Consider the following 19,279-nt stretch of genomic DNA (forward strand, 5'->3'; position numbering starts at 1 on the left):
TTAGAAAGGCAATAAATGTGGCAGCTGCTGCCGGGTGGAGGGGATGAGGGAATCCCACTGAGGCAGAATCTGTCAAGACCTTTCTGTAACTCCACCTGACACACTGGTTGCCTCCCGGAGATTAAAAGCAGAGGGATTTTTTTTGTACACATTTGGTCCTATCAACAGTAAATACAGGAACATGATGTGTTGTTGCAAAAAACAAACAAACAAAAAAAAAAGGAACTTTTGTTTTTAAAAAATTAACTGATTTTTAGAAATTTGTTCTACTCTGATTCTGTTAGTGTTGTGCATTTTTTATAGAGATGTTTGTCTTGCACCTGTTCTGTCTGGAATTGTTTAACTTCTCAGAGCTGCAGCTTTACTGCCCTCCACTCCTTTGGTTGGAGGGATTTGGTCTTATTTAGCCGTGAGCGCTTTTTAGTAACTCGTAGTGATGCTTCCTGGTTCCTGCTCATCCCAGATGGTGGGTGAGGTTTTGAGGTTAGGACTCCTGTGAAGTTGTTCCGGGTTAAACTAGGGAAGACATATCTTAAAGGATTACACCTTTTTGTTATTGGGGCTTCGAGGTGGAACAGAGAAGCTCCAACCATGAAATAAAAGCCCCAGAAGTAAAGTATACATGTTAGTAAGGTACTTTTGGTTATCTGAAACTAGAGGAATTCTGTCATTGTTAAGCTATTGTTGCTTGTGTGAACAAAGTATTTGCACCAAAGCTGCTAAATTCATCCAAAATCGACCCAAAATCTGAGCATACTTAGATTTAAAGAGCTGAATGTTTCATACTGAGCTTCAGTTTGCTGTCTGAACAATGTGAAATGGATTTTTTTTTTTGTTTTTGCACCTTGAGATTTAACTTGGCTCAAGTTTTGATAATATGTTTTACTTTTAATGAAATAATCTGAAATTTTCTTACAGTTTTGCAATGTTCCCAACTGATGATTCAACTTTCATCCCCATCCAAGCTGTTCTCCCAGAGTCCTGGATGCCCAAAATAACTCCCTCAGATTTGTTCCTCTATACGTCTCTGATAGTATGGTACAATCCAGAGATTCCTTCTGTTTCCTGTTGTTTCAGCTGTTGGTATCAGTGCAATTGTTCCTTTATTATGGGTTTGAATAACTGATGAGATGATTTACTTCCACCATTGGACTGTTAAGGAAATGGATTCTCTGAAAAATCCTACGCATTCAACCTATTAAGAGACTTTTGGATCAACTTTCAATCAACTAATGCCTCCCATCACGTTTCTTCCAGCACTGCGGGTATATGGGTATATTTTTAGGCCACTTTCATGCCACCTATTGGGTGCAAACTGAGAAAACTTGTTGATGCACGCTCGATGCTGCCGCCTTCCACATTGTTCCATGTTTAGAGCCGTTCTGGCAGCACTACAGTAGACCTCTCTGAGCCTCTTACTGTCCTTGTGGTTTGCTATCAGCGCTTGTCGTTAGCTTGTGGGTGTCTGGTTTTTTCGGAAGTGAGACTTTATCCAGGAACTTGTGAGGCAGAGAGGCTAATGCATTTGTTGAATCCTTAACCGATAATGACCTGCAGGCGCTCTGTGACTCATTTCCAGTTGGTTTGCTGGGAATGTGCAATGAGATAGAGCTACATCAGGACATTGTTTGGTGCACTGACCATCAATAGTCATATAATACAATACATGACAGTCTCACCTTTTCTCAGCTTGGTTTTTAGGTTAAAATTTATTGTGAAGCTGGTTATGAGAATGATCTTTCCTTGCTTCATACAGCTGCACAGTTTCACAAATGCCAGTTAATTCATGCTTCTAGAGAAAAGTTCAAAAGAACAAGTGAACAAGCTCAAGATCACCCAAAAGTTTGCAATTTAAGTATTATTCCGTCACTTTTCCTGCTTGATTTACTGTAATAATTGCCTCACAGAATGAGAACTGCCATTCTAGGGGGCTCTACCCGATTATTGTTGATTGATTAATGTAATAATTATAATAAAAATCGCAAATGCACTTCATATTATCAAGCGAAAAGTTAAACTTAGATGTTATTGGTGGAACTGTCCATATTAATATCTGAATTGCAAAGCAGGTTTCCTTCTCTGGCTTGCAGTAGTGATGTAAACCACTTACTACAGTTGCGCATGTAAACAGTGTTGTCTAATGTGTGACTCACCTTTACAACAGCTATTATGTAAAACACAACGCCTAGTAAACCTGCTGCACTGGCTGATAGTAGTTGTACTACTGCAAATATGTAGCAAGGCAAAGACTTAGTGTGTTAAAAAATCTGTTTGAAGTTTAGGACTTAAGGAAATACGAGGGTTTTGAGAATTGAGGTCCCTCGTTTGTGCCCCTGAGACGTTTCCCCTCCGACCTTCATGCTGCTGCAGAGAGAATGAACGCTTTTAGTCTCGTAGGTCCTGATAGGCTCAGAGGATGGAGATGGGAGAGCAGACCGAGCTTTGGCGTCTGAGCAGATAAGGTTTGAGTGTTGCACGATGGACTCAAGACCGACCACTTGACACTGTTAGATAATGACCCACAAACAGCTCATTGTCAGTGTGTGTCTGTGTGTGTGTGTGTGTGTTGGTACAGACAGGAGAGAGGCTGGCTGGCTGGTGGGGTTGTGTCTGTGCACATGATAGTAATTCTGGGAATGTCTGAAAGGGCCTTGTGCTCTGAATGACATAATATTTGCTATTCGTGCATTAGGAGTTTTTAGGAATGTAAAAACTCAGAAATAAAAGTGGCAGATGAGCACGGTTTTTAACTTTTTGCACACTTTATGGTTTTAAAGATGGTGGATAATAACCACGTTTTATTTTTGGCCAAACTTTCTTCTTTCTGAGATTACTGCTTTGGTGATTGCTGCTAAAATGTCAGCAATTAAAAACTTATTGCTGAAATTATATTATATACACCACACACTGTAAAATAAAACAAAAACAATTTTGATAAAAAATGTGAGTTTAGTGCTGAAAATATTCTTAGAAAGCTAGACACTATTGGTGGCAACAGAAGAAAATGCATTTTCTAATTGCATACAGGTTTGTTTGATAAGTGGTGTTTTGTGTAAATACAGAATTCTCACAACAAGAATGTAGAAGTAATGTGTTTTCGTCAATGTACATCTATAAGCATAGGTAATCTATCATTTACGTGCATAAATATCCTCCATTAACTTAAAAAGCCGACAAATACAGAGATCTAATGTAAAATTACAGCTGGAAAATATATTTTAATTGTGGAAAATTACTGTATTTTTATGAAATGCTTATTTTCTGTTATTTTAAAATATTTTTTGGCACCACAGATGCTAGAAATAAATAAGTAATTTTTTAATTTTACAGTGTAGCTGCTACTTTAAGCGTCTTAAATGTGAGTTTATGCTGCCCTTTGTGTTTTATGTTAAAAAGTTCATATTTTTGCCTCTTTAGCTGTTTGTCAGGCACAAAAAAAAGTTTAAGAGTTGCTTTAGGCGCCTGATACTATTTCCGCATTTTCTCATTTAAACTATAAACTGATCAACTGAAAAATAGTCATTATAATAATTAATTGCATTCCTATTGGAGATAAAGTGCAACAGACGAACACACAGGACTCTAAACGGGCCTCTATGATGGAGGTTAAACTGGATCTGCTGTTTTTGAATAGTTAAACATAAAGAAGGTGCTCGTGTATAGCGACTGATGGTGTACTGCTTTTATTTTCCTTTTCTCTCCAGTCTTCCAGTTATAGATTTCATTTGTAATGAGGCAGTAAATAACAGTTATTTGTATCAAGGAAAGACTCCCCTGGCTCTGAATGGATCATTAGCAGAGACGCCTGGAAGCCCTGGACAAAGGCATTAATCCTCACTGTCCGGCCTGGCAGGTTGATTTCAAAGACTTACTGCTGTACAAATCCTCTGGTACACATTTGGGCATTTATTTTCATTAAATTATTGATATGCAGCGGTGTGGTTGTGATATTTCACCCGATCCATAGAACAGGTTGCCAAAAATGCTTCCACATTCAGGACAAGAACATGTTTCTTCTTATTTGATTCGACTTTTTAAAGTAGTTTTCACTTTGGACAGTTGCAATTTGGACAAAAAACTGATTATAAACTTTTTTTTTTTTATTTGCATTTGATGGAAAAGCTTGAAAGGATAACTCCACAGTAGTTCGTTGTGTGTCACTGCTATCAGCCAAGCATGTAATTGACCCACTATTGGCAGACTTACAGGACACATACAGTGTCATATATACATTTATACACACACATATACTGTGACTCTACGATTCGCCGTGTTCTAATTATAATACAGAGAAAGAACACGCTGTACCTCTGTCTCTTTCATTGTGGCATGTAAACGTCAGATCGTGACGGAATATGCGAACGTGTGAAACATCTGTTTTTGCTGTGGATGATAATTGGACGAGATGGAGGCCCTGAAGAAGGAGAAGAAACTGATGAACGGGGCAGAATTGAAGGCAATACATCATGCTGTAGTCGTGATGTCAAACCAGCCTTTGTAAGCATGTTTCCTGCTCCCAGGAGCTTTAACCCCATTGTTGGTGCGTATGTGTGTGTGTGTGAACATGAACTGCAGATTGGACATATTTTATATATAAGATGATGGAAACTGGAAAAATCTGAAGCCAAATAAAGCAGGAATTGTGTTGAAATGCAGAGATTCTTTCCAAACGGTGGCCAGTTTGTATTGTGTTTCATTGGAACCAAAGGAATCTGGACCAAACCATGAAAAGCTCATCAAGACCAAAGTATAAGAATATCTGCATAGATTTGGCCATTCATTGAATAAAGTAGAGAATAGTGGAGATGCATGAAAGTCTAAAATGTTCTTCCGATGTGATGAACGAAGCTCTGTTTCCAACATGGCATATCGGCCCGTCCTTTATGGATGGATGCTGTTAATGGGTCGTGTTAAACAGTATGTGGCAGCATCCGTGGGGGCAACAGACTGTGCTGTCATCTGTTGGGTAAACATTTATGCTGAAGTCCAGTTTTTCACCCCATTTGGCTGAGTCTGCAGGACTCTGAACATCCACCAGCTGGCTCTCCGGGCCCAACTGAAAGCAAAGGCCACCTGCCTTGATGAGCTGTTGTAGCTGCACAAAGTAGTTCCACATTGGATTCAGTGTAATCAATCACACACAGAGACATTTCAGGAAGCTGTCACTTTAGACGAGATCTAAATGAATACTGAAAGCAAGTAGTAAGTCTGGGTGATCTTTGCAAAGATGTGGCTTTTGAGATTGAGATTTTGTTGGGGGACGACATTTTGATAAAGCATGAAAAGATGAAGAACGTTTTCTTACTCTGATGAGCTGAGAAATCGTATTAAAACCACCCCTTCCTAATAGTGTGTATTTCCTGCTCGTGCCTCCAAAGCAGCTCTGACCCTCTGGGGCATGGGCACGAGATCTCTAGGGGTCTCCTGTGGTGTTTGGCATTGGTATGTTGGCAGCGTATCCTTTCTGTACTGTTCTCTTTCTGATCTGTTCGTTGCTAGGTGGCGGCTTTGTGGATCCGGCTCGTTACAGTGCATCCTATGGACACTTGAAGTTTCAGCCCTGTCTTCCAAAAATAGTTTCCTTGTACAATTGAATTGACTTCTTAATTATATTTTGAAAGAAATCTATTTTCTGCTGGATTGTGTTTGTTTGTGACATATTCCAATCAGCATTTCTTCGCCATTTATTGTATTTCTTTCCAACTGCTCCTCTATCCAGACAACCAGTGATATATTAGATAAGGTGGGACTTGGAGGAGAAACATGCTGTGAAATGGTCGTATTTTGATTCAAACTGTGCTATTTTCCTAAAAATAACCATTTAGATGTTCTGCCTACACCCAGCCTAAAAGATGGTGAAACCTGACGGCAAACAATGAGTGAAAACACAATTTAAATCTAAGAATATTGGTCCCAAACAGAACGCTAATTCCCGGTCTCCTTTCAAGGAGAAAATATGTTTCTTGCAGTTTTTGTATAGCTGTATTGGAATGTAATTTTTGGGAGACAAGGTTGGGAGTTTGACACCTTGAGCTCTTGGTCATGTTCCTCAAGCTGTTTCTGAGCAGTTTTTGCATTGTCCTGCTGGGGGAAAGCAGCTGCCATTGGAGAGAGTTGTTGCCACGTGAGGCAGCGCTTGACCTGCAAAAATGTTTAGGTTGGTGCTGTATGTCGAAGTAACATCCAAACTAATGCCAGGATCCATGGTTTCTGCAAAGAAGGTTGCAGTGTGACAAGATCAGTGTTGTTTATAAGAGGTTTATAAGTGGTTTTAATGTTTTAGCTGACTGACAAATTGGCTGAATGATGAAATCGTCTCACAACAATGGTGAAGAAACTCAAACGTTGAACATTAGCAACAAAAAAGCCAACGTATTCTCAACAACACCTACTGCTGTTTGACTGTTACAAGCGTCACAAATGTGGCATGATGGTCCTGATTCAAGCACATGAATGTAGTCTGAGATGGAACGTTTCCATGATTTTCACGCTTCGACAGCCGAGTGGTGACACACTGCAGCCACAGCGGCCACTTGGACGGACATGGAAACGTCCTCTCGTCAGTGAGGATCACGACCGTCCAAAATGCTGAATTTGACCACCAGTGTGAATGAAGTTAGACTTTATAATATGTAGGACCAAACATATCTGTATATTGATATATGTATGTTGTTTATCCAGTTTGTGATAAAATAAATCTGCTGCTTTCTCTCGAGGGCTCATGTGAGCGTCGTTGTGTTTATAGTCGTGCGGCTCTTGACTTTCTGTCATTTTGCCAGAATTTGTGTCAAACAGTTGGTTTGTGCAAGTACAAATTCATAGTGATCCAAGTGTTGGAAGCAGTCCACAGCCACTCCGCTACTGTTCAGTTTTGAAAAAGTACACGGTCTTTTGCTGCAGTAGCTCTGGAGTTTAGTATGTTTTTTTTTTATCAGTGAATTTTATTTTACATTATTGTGCTAATTCAAAGCGTGTCTTTTCAAGACCCTTTACATGGTAAAGTCGAAAACACAAAACACGAAAACCCAACAAATCCAAAGTTTCCTTCAGATTCCCTTTGAGCAAACACAGTGTTATTTGTGGTTTTTAGTGATCCAAGCTTAAATTTCTTCATCAAAACTTACACTTTCACTTCATTTGTAACTTTTAAAGGTCATACCAATCTCAGAAATCCTTCTCTGACTTCAGCCGTGCATTCAAATGATTCCAAATCCAATTACATACATTTTCAGATGACTCAAACAGTATCTCAAAAGATCTGCTAACAGTTCAGTCACAATGCATTTCAGCTGTCTTTTCAGTTGTCAGCTGCTGATTGTGTTTCATGGTGCCTATCATATTTGAGATGAATGCTGACAGAAAAGAGTTGGAACATTTTGCTGTGTGTGAGTGTTTACATAGAAATCCATCGCTTGCCTGCACAGTAACATGATATCCAGAGCCCTGTGCTGTTCGGTAGTCGGAGTGGACGCCGCATCACCTGCTCCACTGTCAACATGGTGTTATTATGTCGTGATAAATGAGTGTTCAGGATCTGTACGTTTGGCTGTTACATGCTATTCACATGCACCGACTGTGGAGTAGGACAGAGTGTGAACAAGTGCACATCACATTTTAAATCTAGTAAAGAAAAAAAAACTACCATTTGTTGTAAAATGATATATATATATAAAGGGATGAAGGAAAAAAAAAAAGAAATAAGAGACATGATGACAGTTTATCTTCTTAGTCAAAGAAAAAATATGCTTTAGCTCGACAACTCAAGGGCTCTGTGCTGCTAAGGTTTGACTGAAACAAGGTGTTTTTCTTCATGTTTGTCCATAGGAATCTACCTTTAATTACTGCTATGTCATAATTTAGTTGTTCATCTGTTTTCGATCTCAGTGCAGGACCCTTGTTGTTTGGTGTGCGTGCAATAAACTGCTTTGATTCTATAACATGAAAGGAAAGAGGTCATTAAAATTCATGAGCGCATGCTTATACTATTATGTCATGCTGCATGTCATAACCATTGGATCATATAGAGCACAGCATTACCTCATGCCATATGGTTCGATAGCTTAGCCATTTGTACACCTTACATAATACTTATGCACTAATTGTTGCATGCAGGAGTGTGTTACCTGCGTTTCTGTGCTGCCTGTATTGTATCTCTATAAATTTAAAGTGAGGAAAAAATGGCAAAGACATGCTAAATGACATTTAGAGGAAGCAGACAGACGGGCAAACAGAGAGGATTACAAATGTCTGTCCACAGGTGGGTCACAGACACCGTGGAGGCCAATGAATCATAAAGGATATTGATATCAGTGCTGGTAACTGTTGTAGCAGCCGTGCTCTCTGGCATCATTCAGCCCTTCGTCTCATTTAGTGCTGGTGACGAGGGGAATAACCGGCCGCTGACCCCGGAGAGGCCGCTGTGTACAGTCAGACTGCAGGCCACGGTGCATTCCTGCTACCTGTACTGGAAAACAATGATGAGCAGTAATTAGCTTTTGGACCCCAGAGACGGAACAGTGCGCACGGAGCTAGCTGTTGCTTTCCTGTGAGGCAGACGTCCAGTGTTTATGCTAATGTACTAATTAGTCAGCTGTGGTGTGGCGTGAAGTGCTGATTTTGTAGCGGTACCATCTCAATCCTTCACAGAGACAGATGGGAGAATAACGGCTAACTGGACTGCAAAGACAGTGAAAGAGAGAAAAATGCTTAAATGATGTCAATGTATGTCCATCCATCGTCGGCCTCCTTCCGTTTCACTAGACGATGGGATGCACCATGTTCGGTCACTCGCACACTTCTTGGCGTGGCTAAACAAGCCAAATGTGGTAAATGATGTTTGCCTGGTGCTTGGATTTACAACCTGCCTGTCGATTTTGTCCTAGCTCCAAGCACCCAATGGAGCAAGCAGGTTGTGGAGGGGTAGTACCTTATTGTCCGAGGGCTGCCCGGATTAAGGCGGGCAGTGACTACCCAATAGAATTAAAGAATTCCTCCCACCGTCTAGACCAACCCCTAGCGCCCAGCTCTACACCACACGAGCATGGGCTTATAACTGGTAGACTGCTGCTCCCCGTGTTATGCCTACACTGAAAACAGCAAAGCTGGAGTGGCCTCTCCAGGTCCAAGCCTGGCCAAGTTGATATGGACGACAGAATGTTGCCCATGCAATAGGTCCCCCCTCTCCTTGCAGCTGATGCGGTCCAGGGAAAATGCAAAGCAAGTATGCCTGGCATCAGGGCGACGCAGGTGTTAAGGATGTTAAGCCACAACAATAAAACCTTTGGCTGCCAAACCAAGTCTGATGTGTCCTGTGGTGTTGGCAGTGCATCCTTTGGGTCCAGCTGGGTTGCTGACTTGGGATTTTGTGGATAAAACTTGCTCTTTTGGATGATGGGATGTGGGGAATTTGGGGGCCGGGTAAATGCTTATGGCTCTTGGTCTTGTTCCTCGAGCTGTTCCTAAACAATATTTAGTTGAGTGGCATGGCAGGGTAACATCAAAATGTATGCCAGGACCCATGATATAGCAGCAGTCACCTCCCCTGTCTGTGATTTTTAATATGTGGCTGATTGGTATATGATATTGATCCTTGTTTACACTGTAAAACACATGTTCAGCATCTCTTTTAGTGTTATATGATTCCTAATACATACTGCGGGTAATGCTTTAGAACTGATGCCAGTTGCAGGTTGAAAATGCTTAAAAGTAGTTTGCTGCTGCCTCATAGAGTTTTGTAAACGCTGATGATTTATTTGGATGACTTGGTGACTTTTTTTAAGACCCACAGGCTACAATATGAAGATGAAATGAAGCTTAGTATCTATGGAGACTCAGACAATTTGTATTAGACTTGTTACAGTAGTCGAAACGGATGTTTTGCCAAGCAAATACTATAAACAGTAGCCTTTAGACCCCAAATATAGATTAGTTGAATTATACAGTTTATCTCTTTGTACCTAGATAAACATGCAACTAAAACAAGTCTTGAGGGACATTTTTATAGTTTAGAAAACTACTTAATTTAAAAGATGAGTAAATAAAATAAAGGACAGCAAGTCTGCTAGTTTTTTTTCTGTATTGTATGGCATTTTTAAATGCTGCTGATGTCCAGGAGCTAAACATTTCCAATATAGGCATTATTTATGATGTTACCTATAAGCTTTCTATGTTGTATTCAAATGACGTCCATAGCTGAGGCTTTTTTTTGTGTGACAATTTTGACATCCTTGGAAGTTACCTTTTAATGCTTTTTTTTCTCAGATTTGTAGTTTTATGCTCTTACATAAAGTTCTCATTACATAGTCTGCTTGAAGAACAATCAAGTCTGAAGTTTCACAGAAAAGCAGAAACTGTTTTTTCAAGGTTAGTGATCTGCGTGTCACAAACTCTGCTTTTTTAAAACAAACAAAAAAAATTGTACATTCACTTAAGAATAAAGAAAAACGTAGCAGCTGTGTCCAACCTCGCCATTGTACTATATTTCTCTCAGCGGCCAAACACAGAGTTGCTCTTCTTTCCTGGTGCAGTTGTAACAGATTGGACCTGAGGCCAGCTCTCCCACATGGCAACACAAACAGCTACAGCACCGGTCAGCCAAAGGTGAAGTCCTCCGAGCCAAGACATGCATTATTGCTGTGTGTGTGTAAACTATAAGTCAGTACTGTTTGACAGTAGCAGAATTGCACACTGTAGATCAAAACATCTGTGATGATTGATGGGTTTATAGTACAGGTTCATTAGCCGGGGTCCTGCTCGGTCGTGTCAAGTGTGTTCTTTTAGTTTCATGCTCCACAGTCAATTACAGTAAACTGATGTATTCATTTTGCTACTGTGCCTCGGAGAAAGTTGGCAAAATCAGATTTTAGTAGTCGGTGTCGGGATAGCGGAAAAGAAGGACCCAAGAGCAGAACAACTGACAGGCAGGAACAGTTTTAGGTGATTTATTTTCAGAACAATAGAGGCTGACTGGCAGATTGGAAAACAAGCAGGCAGGTAACAGGAACAAACAGGAATCACAAGAATAAAAAAAAACCCCAAGATCAAACATGTGGATGAGTAAGCGACAATCTGCCAAAGAACAATGGGCAGATGGCAGGTATAAACACACTTTGAGGCTGATTGGTGGATTGGGAGCAGTGAGGTTGGTGTGAAAATCAGGTCTGGTGACATCGGGTGGGTGGAGGAGCTGCAACATGCAACACAAGACAGGACTCAGGACAAAACTGTGATAATAGTTTAGACTAAATACCTCAATAATATTATGGGGGGACATTGTGTTTGGCATTTCATTTGATACAGCTTATTAAAACTGCTTTATTCTGCAGTTTGTGTTACCTTCGTGAAGGATGTGATGTCAAGTTTATAGTTAGAGAGAAAGCACAGATGTTATAAGGGAGAGACTCGTCTCCTAAACAACCCTGAATAGGATAGTAACCAGGAAACATCCCTTAAATAGAGTTGTTGCACTGATGCAGCCACAAGGTTGTGAAACTGTGTGCACATATAGTAGAAGTAAAACCTGCAGGAAAAAAATGTTTTTTGAGCCTTATTTTGGGGCCAAGTCACCACATTTTTAAGCAATTTTCATCATTGAAATTGTAGTTCTCCATTCATCTAGATGTGGACCTTGTCGTTTTAATAAAAACCAAGATGGTGCCCAAATGGCAAAAGCTGCCTATGACAACTTTGATTGCACTTCAAACTTGTCTTATTCTCCTAATTGTACATCCTCGATTCCTTTCCTTAACTCTTCTCCTGGTGTCTTCGTCAGTTCCACCAGAGATGTGAGCAAAGGAGGCGAAGAGGAGACACAATGAGATAGGAGATGAGATTTCCTCACCTCAAAGTTCAAAGGGACATTAATTACATTTGACGTGTGGCACAATGGCATCGTTTATCCATTGTTTTGTTATAACCTACCACTGTATTTTATGATCTCTGTCAGACGAACAGAACAGCGCGACAACTTCTAGCATATATTTACATAGAATTCAATTCCCAACATGACAGAATGCGGTGAGAATGTACCGATGACGCGCATTTTTAATCTTTTATGTAACTCATATCTGCAGTGAAGTACAAAAGAGTCATGGCACACGATATGGTGCTACACAAATATAGAATGACAAATGTTCTGATTCATGGATAAATATACAATACACACACATTTGTCTGTCCTGTTTCCGACAAATCTTTTGTAAGCTGTGTGTCCCGCCTCATTTTTGTCACAAGACTTAATTGAGAATACACTTGTGCACCCTTACAGCTCCTCCAGCAAGCCATCATGATCCTGGATCCTTGAGATGCATTTTAGGAATTGTTACGTCTTTTGTGATTGTGCAGAGACGAGGAGACAGAGATTAGTGAAATGAGATTAACCTTTAGTTTTTGTTCTTGAACTTTGTGCTGTTGAGTGTTTCTAACATTTTTTTATATTGTTTCAACAACAGAGGGCAATGTATTCATGTTGGTTCTGCACTTAAAAGAGTAGTTAAAGGCAGGTTTTAGTATAAATCTAAGCAACATTTGTGATTCTTACAGCAGTGTAGCTCCAGTAGAAGCTGAAGCACTGTGACTGTCTGTACTGTCAGAAGTGCTATTCGCATTTGCAACCAGGAGAAAACACTGTTGCAATTCCTTTTAAAAGAGAGGTGAAAACCTTTCTTAATAAATCAACAATTTAAAGACAGTCTTCGGCCTTGTAAACAGTAAAAAAAGATGTAAGAGAAACAAGATATTGGATTGGAACAAGATACAAATGATAAATGTGTACAAAGATGAGAGCAATTATGGCCGTTAAGAAGAAGTCTTTAAAGCAGGTTGGTCTTGGCTTGAACTCTGCTTCTCTTGCAGGCTCTGTATGCAGTTTGATCACAGCTGCTGATGTCTTCATTGGGAGGTCTTAAATCTCCCGAGTGGTGCTCTCCCCTCACTGCAGGATGGGCGTCTTGCTGCATGTAAAGCGGAGCTTGATGAGCACACTGGTGTTGTAAGAAGTCTCTGCTTTGGGGAACTCGGCTCCCTCGCCGCACATCCACTGTTGCTTCTGTTTACGTTTGCACATTTACCTCGGCTAGTCGGTCATAGCCTCACTGTCGTTCTAGTTCACAATCTCTCCCTCCGCCGCTGCCTTGAATAACTGGGTGGGCGTTTTTACTGCTCCTCCAACCCAGCAGCCACTGACATGTGGCTAATAAGGACGAGGATTGAGGAAGCGGGTGAGTTAGAGAAGGCGATGGCTCCGATGATAGTGATGGTATGAGACTGATCTCCAGCCTGAGGCAGACTCTGGTGGGTGGGGGTGTCCACATCACACCTAGGCATACACAGGTACCTACAGTTTAGAGACATTTGAAGGACAAGCCAGGAAATATCCTCATAAAACCAAAAATGTAGTGATGGATAATAAATTGAAGGAAAGGAAAAATGTATAAATAAGGGTGGATGCTTGCATAGAGGTGAGGATCTTGTCTTGCCATATTTTAGCTCCACTTGTCCTCTTAGCGATAAGACCACTGCAAAATACAGATAATGTGTGCTGAGCAATCACCTTTATCATATGCTGATGGCTCCATAAAAACCAGATATGAACAACTGCAGAGGATTTTAAAAACTACTCTCTCCCTAAATCATTAAATCACCAAATAAGGAAATATCTTTGGAACAATGTTCATCCGTCTTGTGGAGTAAAGAGGCTTGGAGGACAAATGCTGAGGAGCACCGAAGCCACTGGCTAGTGGTGGCTCAACATCTTAAGACGCTTTAAGGTGGTTTTTCCTTTAAGTTCTCACCCACCTGCATCTATCATAAACCGATGTGGTTATTTCACACAGCTGTTTTCGGTGAGAGAAAAAAATATTTAAAATAGCAAGGGTTTGGGGCATATAAAAATCCAAAATGTACCTGATTTAAATTTGGCCACTATCCCTGTGAAAATGTTCTCCTTCTGCAGTGATACAGTGCTCCCAGTGCTTCTGCAACACTTGTAAAACTCCCTGGACGACCCATGATTTAAACATGTCAAACAACCTCTGCAATGAGCACTGAATCTCTTAAGCTGTGTCAAAACAGTGAAGCTTTAACTTGACTTTCATTGCTGCGCTGTAATGGAGCACTGTTATGCTGTCGCACCACAGTTCATGTCGTTTGCATTAAATGTTCTCCCTCAGATGCTTCAAGACATTATAGTAGTCAGATCCTGGAGGACTAATTTTCACATGATTGCTGAAGAAAACAAGGATGCTGCAGGTGCACCTGACTCATAAAAGCTGCTGCTCGCACAAGTTGCACATTAATGACCGTGATGTGCTCCATGCACCACAAACAGCATCAAAACTTTTGTGTCAACTCTTGTATAATTCACAACATAAGTCATCTCAGGGTAAGACTTTACAATATTTTATAGTAGAGATAAATCCAGCAAATTCAGCATTTCCTTTTGAGCAGCACTTTGGCCACTTTAGAAATTAAAAAAGTCTATTTTACCAATATCTGGCAGAACCAGGTTCAGGGAGGGGGGCTGTCTGGGGTGAGGGTGAAGGGGACAGAGAGAAGAATAGCAGTGACAGTAAACACTGGAGACGTTGGTGAGGCCAGTAACCTCAGATCAGAAATGTGTAGCTCCATGGCCAGAGATACCTGCAGAGAGGACAAAACACAACCTACAGGAGCTGCAGGAGCGAGCCGACACAAAGTTAATGACACGCAGTGGTAGCATATGGCCAGTGTTAAGCCGTCATTATACTCCGATGTGAGCACCCATAAAATATATGGCAGGTGAAAGAGAGGACAGTAAAGGAGAGGAGAGGTGCTCAGCAGTCGAGACCTATAGCAGCATAACTGAGGGATGTTCAGAGTCACCTGAGCAGCTCTAACTATAAGTTCATCAAAAGAGAAAGTTTTAATCCTAATCTTAAAAGTAAAGGGGGTCACCTGAACCCAAACTGGGAGCTGGTTCCTCAGCAGAGGAGCCTGGCAGATGAATGCTCTGCCTCCTATGCTGCTTTTGGAAACTCTAGGAACTACAAGTAAGCCTGCAGTCCAAAAGCGAAGTGTCCCATTGGGACGATATGGTTTTATGAGATCTTTAAGATGAGCTGGAGCTTGGTCATTATTGGCTTTGTATGTGCAGAGAAGGATTTTGTGTGCATGTGCGGTATGATCACGTCCAACAGTTGGTATTAAGCTTCCATCTGTGCTATTTCTAATTTTCCCAGTGTCCATTGGGCAAAAATCACTAGCAGTTACAGCAAATGAATGAAAACACAAATGATGGCAAAAGATTGAAAAAGTACTTGAATTAGTTTGATGAAATTCTTTATTATGAATTGAATACACTCTTCTCTTTGATGGGAAACCAGACTCCATTCTCATGTCTGTTTATTAAATACAAAGCTTAGCTGATCTAATTTAAGCAGCAAGTCTGGCTCCTATACAGTTATCAGATTTTATAAACTCTCTTTTAACTAAATGTCTGACTCACATATTGTTCAGACACAAGAGTTGCTTCAGTTTTCTACAAGAACAGCCCATGTTTTCCCAGCATTTTCAAACTATGCCTTTAAAACAAGGCTTGGCAAGACAACTTCAGTAGTACACAAAAAGACATAAGGATATTTAGATTAGAGCACGTCACCTAAAACTTGGAATTAAAGGTGTTTTCCTCTGGCCTTGTCAGAAGTGCAACAGCCTGTCAACCTATAGAGGTCAGTGCAGCGATGCATTTCCCCCATTCAGGGTTGACGTTGCAGTCTTTGTGGTTGCAGATAACACTTTCATAGTTGTATTTAGTCCAACTCCCCTTTAGTCTCTTCCTGGTGTTTCTCATTTTCATCTCTAAAAATAAAAGCTTAGTCGTTCGAAACCTTCATCGTTTTTATTCTGTCAGCCTTTGATCTTGTATGGAAACTAATACAACTAATCATGTAACAGAGCAACACACCTGGGTTTGTGTAACCTCCCACTCATTCATTTGTTAAGTCTGTTGTTTTAAGAAACAGGAGGCTCTTATCAGGTCCTGCATCTGTTTGCACTGCTTAGCATTTGAATGTGTTTAGTTTTGAATGGGACACATGAAGTCTTATCTGCTGGATGTCAGGTTTAATCTGTAACACAGAACGGTGTTGCTTTGCGCTTGGTTATCGGTTCCTTTTATCCCCTCTGGTAACGGGTTGTTTCCATCCTCTGCGTCCTCTTGTTCTCCAGGGCTCAGCTGATTCCTACACAAGCCGACCGTCTGACTCGGATGTTTCCTTGGAGGAGGAGAAGGAGGGCGGCCGGCAGGAGAGGGAGCAGCAGGCCACCATTCAGCTCGAAAGGGCAAAGGTCAGCTCAACTGGGAATGATTTCCAGGACAACATTGCATTTTATATAACACATTAAAACCAAGCTGCAACATGAAAAACTAAGTGGAAGTGCCAACACCTGCAGTTCCTCAAATGGTCACTTGAGGCTGGTTTCAAAAGTGACTCAATCCCCATAGGCCCTCATTTTAAAACGTCCAACTTTGCAGCAGAAATAAATCTATTTACACCCAGGTACAAGAAACAGTTTTGGTCTCTATAGCTAATTTCCCCATTCATGACAACTGTACAAGAGTAACTTCTTATTTAACTCAACTATTTAAACTATAGCAAGGCTTAAAGTTATGCATAATTAAGGGAGCGACAACTTTCACTGACAGATGGGTGTCGTCATTGTACAGTCCATGGCCCAGAGATGTTTGCAGGGTTCACCTCAGCTTCAGTCACACTCCGTCTCTTTGTCAGGCCCTGCCAAAGATGGTGATGCTGAGCTTTAAAAACCAGTCCTCTGTACATCTATGGGTGATTCATCCATTATTCTATACAGTCAGTGACTAGAAAAAACATACAATCTGAGCTGAAATACAATTCAGTTTCACTGGCTGCACCGTTCCTCTGCATTAATTATGTCTAAAAAGGCTGTCAGCTTGTCTAGATGTCGGAATTTGCACTGATCCTGTTCTCATCACATTTTCCTTTGTTTGAGGATGAATTTCTTACCTTTCGTAATCCTGGGATAAGAAGAAAATGAAAAAAAGTCATGTTGAAAGTTATTTTAGCCACAGCGAGTTCAGCAGGTCAGGACTAAATCACTGGTTTACAACATCACTACTAAGCCTCTGCTTTTGGTTTTCATTCCTGCAGTCAAAGAGAGCAGGCAGAGGGTCCAGTTTCCTCACTGACATTAGCTTCAGTAGACCACAATGCAATGCTGCTGAGGGATAATTTGAATGTAAGCTTTAGTGTCAGTATCTCTGGTTGTATTGTAATTGCATGTCGGGTCTAGCTAATGATATTAACAATGTTAAAGTGTGACACTGAGCCAGGAAGCAGAATAGCAGGACCCTGAAACTAAAGCAGCTACATGAAATATATACAACAGTGTCGTCAAGTATTTAGCTGTGATGTAGTCTTTAGGACACAGTTTCATGTGTTACATAACAATTACTCTCATTGTTGATTAATAAAGGTTTGTTGTTTGGCTTATAAAATGTCGGAAGAGGCTAAAAACATCAACCAGTGTTTCTAAATATCCCAGATGATGTTCTAACATGTCTTATTTTGTCTGCCCCCCAAAGATATTCAGTTTAATGTCCAAGGGGTGAAAATATTAACATTCACGAAGCTGGAATAAAAGAATTTAGGCTTTTTTTAAAAAAACAAATTACTTAAACTGATTATTAAATGATCAGAAGAGTTGCTGATTTAATATAATAATTGTCAACTAATCATGAGTAGTGAAATGAAAGGAAAGCAATAGAATTAAAGAATAGACAATCATTACCTCAGTAGCCGACAGTCTATTCCAGACTTGTAGCTCATAGTAGGAGAGATAACACGAAAAAGACGGAAATAACATGAAATGGAGTGTTTGCAGGAGCCATCTTTGTATATTATCAGGGCTTTATCACCTTGAACTGAGAGCTGCTACCTTCTCCTGCTATGTGCTGTTATCACCATTGCTGCTGTCTTGCAGCCAGCGTTGTCAGGAGCTCTGAAATAGCTTCTTTTCAGCAGCGCCCACCCCTCACTGCAGGCAGGCTGGATGCATGTGTGATGCTGGAACCCACTGATGCTGCATTAAGAGACTCTGTTGACAGGAAACTTGCAGTTTATGTCTTCCTTCCACTGTTGCTTCTGCTTATTTAGTTAAATTTCATGTTATATGGTAGATATCTACACCATCTGTCACTATGGTTACTGTTCCATCCCTTCTGTCTTACAGACTAAAGCAGTGGCATTCGCTGTGAGGACCAATGTCAGCTACTGCGGTGCGTTGGATGAGGATGTTCCTGTGGCTGGCACTGCCGTTTCTTTTGATGCCAAGGACTTTCTCCACATCAAAGAGGTACAATGCCGTCACTATTCAGTAAAGCTAAAGCTGTGGGACTGTATAGATGATTGAACTGAGTCTGCTGAAGGTCTTTTTTGTAGACGCACACAGCTTTTCTAGTTATTCCACTACTTTTTCATCAGGTGACTCACTTGTCATAAAAGTTAGAGGAACATAACTCAAGCAAACCGCCTACCAACAGAAAATCGGATCATTTATTCTTTACCCGCCTTTTTATCATTCACTTGTAGATACACAGATTTCACATGTTCTCAAATGTCTTGTGTTGTAAATGACCTAAAAATGTTCAGTTTACTGTCAAAGTGGAGGAAAGAAACTGGAAAATATCCATATATACGAAGCTGGAGAATTTAGAATTTCTTTACTCAACAGATTGCTGGTTATGAAACTATTAGAAAAGTTGCTGATTAATATAATAGTTGACAACTAATCAAATAATCAAATAATTGTTGCAGCTTTGCCGCATTCAGATCTATCAATACATCACTTTCAGGAAAAATAATGGCTAAATCATTTTTAAAAAGCTGGCACTGCTGTCTCTTTTCATGCCAAGGACTTTCTCTACATCAAAGAGGTACAATGTCGTCACCATTTAGTGAAGCTGAACCTGTGCGACTATATAGATGATTGAACTGAAGGTCTTTTTTTATATAAGCACACAATTTTATTCTAGTTATTCTGCAACTTTTCCATCAGGTGACTCGCAAGTCGTAAGAAGTAGAGGGACTTGATACAGTCTTACAAAACGCTGCCTGTTGAGAGAGAATCTGATCATTTGTCATCTGGTTATAGATACAGGAGTTTCAATTCATTTTAAGCATTTTAAAGATGTTTCGTTCACTTTGGCTTAAAAACTGGGGTTTAAAGTTCCCTCCTGACTGTGGAAACAGCAGCTAAAGAAACC

At 40.5% G+C, this 19,279-nt stretch overlaps 1 protein-coding gene across 1 annotated transcript in view; it reads left to right on the forward strand.

The window, feature by feature from the left end:
• cacnb4a (calcium channel, voltage-dependent, beta 4a subunit) overlaps window positions 1-19,279 on the forward strand; it is a 46,790-nt gene that overhangs the window by 15,465 nt on the left and 12,046 nt on the right. The window contains exons 3-4 of the mRNA XM_008290452.1: window positions 16,204-16,323; window positions 18,247-18,369. Coding sequence (XP_008288674.1) covers window positions 16,204-16,323; window positions 18,247-18,369 — 243 coding nt within the window. The remainder of the gene's footprint in view (window positions 1-16,203; window positions 16,324-18,246; window positions 18,370-19,279) is intronic.

This window comes from Stegastes partitus, unplaced genomic scaffold, assembly GCF_000690725.1.
Source record: "Stegastes partitus isolate 25-593 unplaced genomic scaffold, Stegastes_partitus-1.0.2 Scaffold674, whole genome shotgun sequence".
In the NCBI taxonomy this organism is placed as follows: Eukaryota; Metazoa; Chordata; class Actinopteri; family Pomacentridae; genus Stegastes; species Stegastes partitus.